Raw genomic sequence first — 9,639 nt, 5'->3', positions numbered from 1 at the left:
AGGAAAGTTGTGACAGTGAAGTTGCAGATTTATCAGGTAGAGAACACGTGATGCAGTGACATCACAGAGGGGAAAGAAGAAAAGGTAGTCAAGGGGACGAAAGGATAAGAAAGGACGAGTGCCCTTCTGAAATTTCAGGAATAGTGTAAGTGTCCTTGCAGAGAACTCTGACCTTTTGATATTGAAGTGAAAAGCTAGGGTGTCATACACCATTCCCCTCATCTCTGTGGTTGTCTGCAAGAACTGGAAATGCTCATCTACAAGACAGGGGCTATGATACAGATGTAGGAGGTGAAGGAGGTTAGGACAAGTTTGGATAAGTTACCAAAGGGAATAGAAAGAGAAATGTTTCAGGGCCATGTCAGAGGAATTCCGAATAAAGCTAAAGGTCTCATTTGATGTTGAGAAGCATAAATCACATAGTCATAACAATGCATGTGCTGTGAGATTTTCTCAGAATTTTGCAGCATTCTGATGCTCATGTTACAGATATTGCAGAAGATTGGATTGACTCCAGGTTGAAATTTTATAGAGAAGAGGCAGTAGAAGGGTGAGTGAATTGGTACATAGATGAGACTGTCAAGAGAAAAGTGGAAGTGCTTCACCATGGGGTCTAGGTTTGAGAAGTTGCACCAGGAGAGACAGGGACAAAGGATTTAGGTATGAACGTAATACGTTTCAGTTAAAATTTCAAAGGGGGAAGTCTTGGGTCCAAGATGTAGCTCTGGAAGTAGACTGTTGAAAATTAAGTGTGAAACAGTTGTATTTTACTTAAACCTGCTCATAGGCAGTGACTGCTGAATTTTCAGGAAGAGTACAAGTTAGATGTTGAACGTAGCTGTCCTTGAAACCAGAAGTATTGAGGATACTAACATAATGGAAATTGGCAAATACTAAAAATCAAGGCATTTTTCTTTCAAAGAGATGATTTAGCAGCACACCATTGAATGTAAAGGTTGCTTGGAGTCAAGATTAAAGAACTTTTTGGATAAAACATCCCCATGGGTGTGGAAAACACCACAGGTGGATCAAGGGTCAGAAAGGTAGAAAACTCAATGAGTTGGGGTTCAATATATCCACTTTAAAGAAAAGTCTTTAGAAAAATTTATTTAGTGAGTTACCTTAAAATGCAAATAATGATTACTAGTAAAATCGATATTTATCTAGTTTATTTTTTTCCTAACATATATACCCTTTTGACCCAGCTAGTGTTGGACAAAAATAAATAAACTAATACTAATAAATATTTCCTTGCCATTACGTATGTTCTTTTATTTGTCCACTTGTTCATTCAATATGTATTCATGCTATACCTCATGTAAGGCACTACAGCAGGTAGTGGAGGGACTAAAAGATAAATGTGACCTCTACTCTCTGAAATTGATGGGATAGTCACATAACCGTATGTAGTGATAACCATAAGTCACTCCCAAAATGTAATTAGTGTCAAAGGAGGTTATACTTACAAATTTGCTTTGAGATGAAGAGGAGCAAGTGATTGATTCTTTTCAGGGGGTCATGAAAGTTTGACAAAAGGAACAGAGCTTTTAGGGATGAGTAGTAGGTCCAAGAAGTAGTAGGGAAACTACCTTAGGACTGGAAAGACGTTTGAGTAAAGTCAAGAGTAAATATACAAAATAAGTTCAGTGTGTGGAAGGTAGCCTGCCTACTGAGTAGGGCACATGGAATAAAAGATGGTAGTATAAGAAGGAGCTGTGCTCTTGGGTTGATATTAGATTGTCGAGGGTCTTTAAAGCCTACTGAGATGTTTGGGCATCATTCTTGAAGCTTAGGGTGTAATCTGATAGAAGCTTTGATGTAGAAAGTTAACTCTGCAGAAGAGATATTGTAGAGGTGAGAGAGAGAATGTGTATCAGATGCAGTTCAGGTGTAGTAATAGAAACCATCCTAGAAACTTTAAGTAGAAAGGGATTTGGCACAGGGGATTAGATGCTTATAATATCATTTGAAGGATTGGAGGAAGATTCTTCTGTAATAATTCTCAAAATATCACAGTGAAACTGATTTGTAAGAGAAGTTGTGAGCTTACTTACCGTCAGGAAGGTGAGGAATCAGAAGGCTGCTTCTGCTAATGCAGCTATCTTTTTGAAACCACAAAGTTCGCGACCAGAGACTGGGAGACGATGTCTCCAGGACTTGACTTAGCAGCAGAAGTAAAACAAGAAGCAGAAAGTGGGCCTCCATCTTCTATCTGCTTTCCAAACTTAAGAGTACGCATGCCTCTAATAAGCAGAAACTAACATAATTGCATAAACTTGCAAAGGAGTTTGACAAGTACGGTGCTTAGTTTTCCAGTCTCAGAACTCCAGGAAGCCACACTGAGGAATAGAGGAATGAGTCAACCAGTTCCAGTACTGCTCACAGGAGGACTAGATGGACATTAGTGGTAGGGCTGCTGTGTTAGTCCTGACAGGGCAAAGTGACGCTGCACAAGGACGATGGCCTAGAGAAAATGAGGTGATGTGGCAAAGGAGAAAATGTATGTGGGAAACACATTAGAAGAAATGGTTTCTTTTATAACTTGGCAAATGATTAGTTCTAGGTTTTGTGCTGCCTAAACCTTATGTAATTTGATGGGACTCTTTTTCAGAAGGATACAAATTGTCAATAGAAAAGTAATATTCATTTCTAATAAAAAACGAATCCCAATGAATTATAAGTTACTATAATATGACACCACAAACATTACAAATTCCAGAAAAACAACATAATATTTTCATTAATTAACTTCCTGATACATCTTTTTAAAAGTTTTTCTAGAGTTTTTGACTGCAGATTCTTTGATCACTTCTTCATATGATGAAAATCCTGGAATGTAATTTTTTATTGGAAAAAAGCTAATGCAGTCTTGAGCAGAGTTGATCAGACTTTTTAATTTGATGTTTTAGAAAAGTTTCTATTAACTTCACAATTCATCGGTAATGCCACACACATTTTAATGACTTCCATCAAGTTCGGGAAAACATTGTATTTCTTTCATATGTGATATCAAAGCAAAAATTGCACCCGAGAGAGTTAAACAGGCAATGAAAACAATCTGAGGCTATTACCATAGCTGGAGAGGCTAGGGCTCACTCTGATCTTAGTTACACTAAAACAAAGATAGTTTTTAAGGGCTGGAAGAAGTTAGCGAGAAAAACACCTAAGGATGCTGAGATACCGAGAAACCAAGAAATGGAAGAGAGAAGCTGAGGGTGATGCAGAGGTTTTTACACCCCTTCCTTATCAGGACTTTCCCTTCTACAGTTCCCAGGATCTCAGGGCAATATGTTGACATTTCTCGTTGATTTGAATGCACTTGTGGGGTAACAACTGCCTCCCCCTACTTAAAATCTCCCTGTGCTCTTGAGCCAAAAGCAGCCGACCAGCTGGTTTTGTATGGGTCCTGGAGGTAAGATTGGTTTCCACATTTTAAACTGTTAAAAAATATCAATAGAAGACTATTGTTTTACGACACATGAAATTATATGCAATTCAAAATTCGCTGTCCGATAAACAAAACTTTATTGGAGACCAACCATGCCCATTTGTCGATACGTCGTCTCTGGGAGCTACTGTGCTGCCGTGGCAGAGTTCAATAGCTGTGACAGGCAACAAAGCTGAAAATATTTACTACCTGGCTTTTTCCAGATAATTTTCTGACCCCTGGTCTAGAGTTATTCTTATCAGTGGATTAAACCTAAGTTTTTGATAAGTGATAGCAGTATTATGATGGATGTGGCCCGCTTCCAAATCCCAGGCATGGGTAGACCTTACCTGACCAGAAGAGCTGAGTGACAGGGCCATTTCAGATGTTGTGGGCACGCCCCTCAGGAGAGTCATTTTTTAATCACCCAGTGTTTTGTTATTCCTCAAGTCACACCAGGCAGGAAATAGGCCTCCTCAGCTCTTGGAAAGGCAATCTCATTCTACTTAAATAGAAATATGACAAATAAAATTAAATTTCAAGGTGTCCTGCTGTTTAAAGAATCTCTAATGAAAATTCAATCAGTAGCACACTTTTAATTTCACATCATCTGATATTGTTTGGGATTTAGCAACACAGGCCTGGTAGTTTTCTCCACATTTTTCTGTGTTCCTTGAATGTAAATTTTCCAGCCTGGCACTGAAGACTTAGGAAGACCACATGTGTGATCTGTATCAGTCAGAATTCCATTAGGCTGCATGAAACACACTGAAGTAAACACACGTAAATAGGACTTTTTTTTTTTTTTTCCTGTGTAACCCAAGTCCAAAGGTAATTAGGAATTCAGGGCTAGTGTAGCTTCTCAGGATTGTAATTTTTTGAAAGGGTGGACAGACAGGGCTAAGGGGAGGCGTGGGGGCTTTCAGCTTCCTGCTGCACCAGGTATGATTGCTTGTTTAGCTTTTCATCTGCTGGTCCCACGACTGTTCTACCTTCTCGTGTCTAGTCTGAGTTTCAGGTGGGAGAAAGGAGAGAAACTGAGGGCAGATGGAGAAAAGCCTGACAAAGAATTGTAGAGTAAACACTAATACAACAGTGTTTGCTAGACTCTTTAGAATCTTTTCAAATAATAATTCATTGACAATATGCTAGCTGAGTCAATCCCCTTTAATAAACTATATATCTCATTAGCCAAAGTCATACTATCTGGCCATTCCTAGAGGAAAAGAGGTCTGGGAAGGTAGGTATTTCATAATGGACACACATGACTCATGAGGTTCTCTTAGTAAAGAAGAATGGAAAAATGGATATCAAGCAGACAACCAGAACAGTCAGTCCTAGTGGGTATAAGAGGGCCAATGATTTGGGCATTAGCATGGATGACTAGGGTCATGTCAGCTGTCTTGATGATTTGTACCACCCACAGAGGTCAGATAAAGCATCCCAAGACATGACATGAACATGTTAACTTTACAAACATTGAGTGATTAGCTTTGCTGATGCCTAAACCAATGATGGTAGTGACTCTTAAATTTTTCTATTTTGATTGAGAGCTACTCATCCAGGTGGTTGTGGGATGGGAGTTAATTAAAGAACAGTATATTGGGGCGCCTGGGTGGCACAGCGGTTAAGCATCTGCCTTCGGCTCAGGGCGTGATCCCGGCGTTATGGGATAGCCCCACATCAGGCTCCTCCGCTATAAGCATGCTTCTTCCTCTCCCACTCCCCCTGCTTGTGTTCCCTCTCTCACTGGCTTCTCTATCTCTGTCAAACAAATAAATAAAAATCTTTTTTAAAAAATTAAAGAACAGTATAGTTCACCTCGTCCCCTGGAAAGGTATGATGAAGAGTGGGAAAGAAAAATCTAAGACTTCAACTCATCTGTATTTTTCAATAGCTTTACTGAAGAGTGTTCTCTGCCTACCAAGATGGCAAGCATGTTGAAGGCAAGACTCATTTCTTAAGTTCCTTCATTGCCTCCACAGGGAGTTAACACAGAGATAGTATCAAGCTTTTTTGTCTGATGTGTAAACCTGATAAAGGCAGTTTATTCAGAAAATTGGAGTTTCAACTTAGGAACAATTCATCAACTCCTGTTAATATTCAGCTCACTTCATCAAAATCGGTGACTTCAAGGGATGAGTTATAACCCCATAAATCCACCTTATATGTGAAAGTATTAGGAAAATTTCTACTTTGGCCAATATCTTCCAAAATGCAATTTGTTATTTACAGAATAATGTAGACTCAGACCTTTAATGTTACTTACTTCTATTCTTGGATTTTTTTTTTCATTTTTGATTAGAAATCTGAGACTCACAATTGATGCAGAAAAAGCATTTGACAAAATACAGCATCCTTTCCTGATTAAAACCCTTCAGAGTGTAAGAATAGAGGGTACATTTCTCAATCTCATAAAAGCCATCTATGAAAAGCCTACAGCAAGCATTATTCTCAATGGGGAAAAGCTGGAAGCCTTTCCCTTAAGATCAGGAACACGACAAGGATGCCCACTCTCGCCACTATTATTCAACATAGTACTAGAAGTCCTTGCAACAGCAATCAGNCTTTGATAAAGCAGGAAAAAACATCCGGTGGAAAAAAGACAGTCTCTTCAATAAATGGTGCTGGGAAAATTGGACAGCTACATGCAAAAGAATGAAACTTGACCACTCTCTCACACCATACACAAAAATAAACTCCAAATGGATGAAAGACCTCAATGTGAGACAGGAATCCATCAAAATTCTAGAGGAGAACATAGGCAACAACTTCTATGACATCGGCCAGAGCAACCTTTTTCACGACACATCTCCAAAGGCAAGAGAAATAAAAGATAAAATGAACTTATGGGACTTTATCAGGATAAAGAGCTTCTGCACAGCCAAGGAAACAGTCAAAAAAACTAAGAGACAGCCCACGGAATGGGAGAATATATTTGCAAAGGACACCACAGATAAAGGACTGGTATCCAAGATCTACAAAGAACTTCTCAAACTCAATACACGAGAAACAAATAAACAAATCATAAAATGGGCAGAAGATATGAACAGACACTTTTCCAATGAAGACATACAAATGGCTAACAGACACATGAAAAAATGTTCAAAATCATTAGCCATCAGGGAAATTCAAATCAAAACCACACTGAGATACCACCTTACGCCAGTTAGAATGGCAAAGATAGACAAGGCAAGAAACAACAATTGTTGGAGAGGATGTGGAGAAAGGGGATCCCTCCTACATTGTTGGTGGGAATGCAAGTTGGTACAGCCACTCTGGAAAACAGTGTGGAGGTCCCTTAAAAAGTTAAAAATTGAACTACCCTATGACCCAGCCATTGCACTACTGGGTGTTTACCCCAAAGATACAGACGTAGTAAAGAGAAGGGCCATATGCACCCCAATGTTCATAGCTGCATTGTCCACAATAGCCAAATCATGGAAGGAGCCGAGATGCCCTTCAACAGATGACTGGATTAAGAAGCTGTGGTCCATATATACAATGGAATATTACTCAGCTATCAGAAAGAACGAATTCTCAACATTTGCTGCAACATGGACGGCACTGGAGGAGATAATGCTAAGTGAAATAAGTCAAGCAGAGAAAGACAATTATCATATGATTTCTCTCATCTATGGAACATAAGAACTAGGATGATCGGTAGGGGAAGAAAGGGATAAAGAAAAGGGGGGTAATCAGAAGGGGGAATGAAACATGAGAGACTATGGACTATGAGAAACAAACTGAAGACTTCAGAGGGGAGGGGGTGGGGGAATGGGATAGACTGGTGATGGGTAGTAAGGAGGGCACGTATTGCATGGTTGCACTGGGTGTTATACGCAACTAATGAAGCATCGAACTTTGCATCGGAATCCGGGGATGTACTATATGGTGACTAACATAATAATAAAAAAAAAAAAGAAAGAAAGAAATCTGAGACTCAGAATGGGCGATTGTCTATCCTATAAAGTTTGTGTGATTTTGATGTTTTTACCTTATCTAACTTATTTACTTTACTTAATCAACACAACTTCATCCTTGACACTTAAAAGCAAACTCCTTATCTTCACATCCTGTGAAGAGGTCAGTCCAACCCTGGTACTGCCTCAAAGGGAAGCATCAACGGCTTGATATTTTTAAAACTTTTTTTAAAACACTAAATCATACACATACTTTAAAGGCGATCAATACTTTCAGATTATGAAGTCTGTACTTGTCACCAAAAGGAAAATGCTTTTTGAAATTGTTCTTGATGAGAACAATAGCTATTCCCACTTCCATAGGTAGGAAAAATTTAAGAAACAATCATTTCTTTCTGAGGAGGTACTGTGGTGTGTGGGGGTAGGAAGAGGGGTGGGTCATTGTTTTTTCTTGCTGACTCATAGTGCTGTGAATTAGTACGGTGGCAATTCAGCTGTCTGGACTCTTTCTGCAACTTTCTGGATACTTTCTTATTCGTCACAGAGGGGCCCTGTGGCTTACTCGCAAGAGTCTGGATTTGGTGTCAAAGAGCTCTGCATGTCACATACCAGCTGTATCATTTTAGATAATCACTGACATCTTTGAACCCTTCCTTTCTATAGAATGAAGACAATAACTCAAAAAGTTGTTGTGAGGACTGCATTTAGAATGACCATTTATTTCCATTCTTCCTATTTTGTGTTTGCTTTGTACAGAGGGAAAAATTCATAAAACTACTGGACCAATTGCATAACTCTTTAAGGATTGACCTGTCAAAGTATAGGGTATGTACAAAATTACCTGCCTGAATGTAAACTGTCATATTTGGCTGAGATGCTTTCTTGTTTTACTGTAAAAAATCATCCATTGTGTAATGGGAAAGTAAAAATACTGGTCTTGGGATCTCATGTTCTGTCACACTGAAAAAGTCTCCTAAGTAAGCAAGCTGACCTCCCTTGTTCAGGGACCTTGCCCCACATAAGCCTACAGTAGTAATGTAGGTGTGTGTGTGTGTGTAGCTTTAATTTTATAATTTTTATAATAGCTATCAGATTGAGTGGCAGCTAATCCATGAAGTAGACATGTGGCAGAGTCCTGAAATCTCACCCCTTGTTACTGAAATACCCTGCTAATATTTCCCCAGCTTTTAAGATGCCTACTTGGACTCACTGCTTAATTCACTCTTCCTAAATCAGTACAGTATGCTCTTTTGAAGCTGTCCAGAGTTCTTGTCAGCTCTTCTATACTTCACCTCCAAGTGAAATACACACAAATACATACACACACACACACACAAATATATTCGCGCGTGTGTGTGTAAATATACATATGATGTTAGTTACAAAAAATCATAGTTACAAAACATTTAGTTATAAATTTTATTTACAAAAAATATGTAGTAATAACTGTTGCATTCTTTATTTAATTCTTTATTTCAAACATCATTCCATATCTGCATGAATGTCGATCTTCTGCATTCATGTTTTAGTTCATTATTGATGGGTATCTTAATTTCCTATTTCTGGAAATTATAATACCACATTTTGTCAAATTCACCCTTCCCGTTGGAACTGGGGCCAACACTGGTAGAAGTCAACTGCTATGCAGGCAATGAAAAAGGTATCCGGGGGCCAGAAGAGCCCGGAGGCCACCTCATTTGTCATCATTTGGACACCTTCACCCTGCGTGATTTCGTGAATATTTAAAGTTACCTGTGGTTCTGATTGCTCTGTAAAAAGCCAATCTTGAAAGTGTGTTAAAATGAGAAATTTCTCAGTGGGAAAATTATTCCTTAGATCAAACATTTTCATAATTGTACCTTCCCTTTACTTCAAAGTTCTGAACATTTTTACTTTTATATCACATTTCCACCAAATCACACTAATAAACTTATTGAAATCCACTGTTACTTCCAGGAGACACTGCCATGTAGTCTGATTTTTCTTTTAACTTTTAAGAGTTTCTTTGTGACTCAAAGTAAATGTAGCACATGTAAAAGTTCCCAAAGTATTTTTGGAAAAAATTACCCATCTTGAGAAAATTATAAAAAATATTTCCAACTACGTGCTGTCCCCTCCACTTTTAGTAGCAAAACTTACATGAACAAATATGAATAACACTGCATGAATTATACTATTTTGTATATTTTTATTGCACTGTGGAAATAAATAGAAGGATGTGGCTTTTTAAGACTAAGAATGTTTTCAAATTGTTTACTTTTTATGTTTTATGATAAAATATTTTAAGAC

At 38.4% G+C, this 9,639-nt stretch overlaps 1 protein-coding gene across 1 annotated transcript in view; it reads left to right on the top strand.

The window, feature by feature from the left end:
* The window catches only part of UNC13C (unc-13 homolog C), a 586,721-nt gene that overhangs the window by 317,598 nt on the left and 259,484 nt on the right, over positions 1-9,639 (top strand). The window contains exon 16 of the mRNA XM_034661708.1: positions 8,107-8,175. Coding sequence (XP_034517599.1) covers positions 8,107-8,175 — 69 coding nt within the window. The remainder of the gene's footprint in view (positions 1-8,106; positions 8,176-9,639) is intronic.

The sequence above is a fragment of the Ailuropoda melanoleuca genome, chromosome 5, assembly GCF_002007445.2.
Source record: "Ailuropoda melanoleuca isolate Jingjing chromosome 5, ASM200744v2, whole genome shotgun sequence".
NCBI classification, from domain to species: domain Eukaryota; kingdom Metazoa; phylum Chordata; class Mammalia; order Carnivora; family Ursidae; genus Ailuropoda; species Ailuropoda melanoleuca.
The sequence above is the reverse complement of the archived record's forward strand: the minus strand, read 5'-3'. Positions and strand labels throughout refer to the sequence as shown.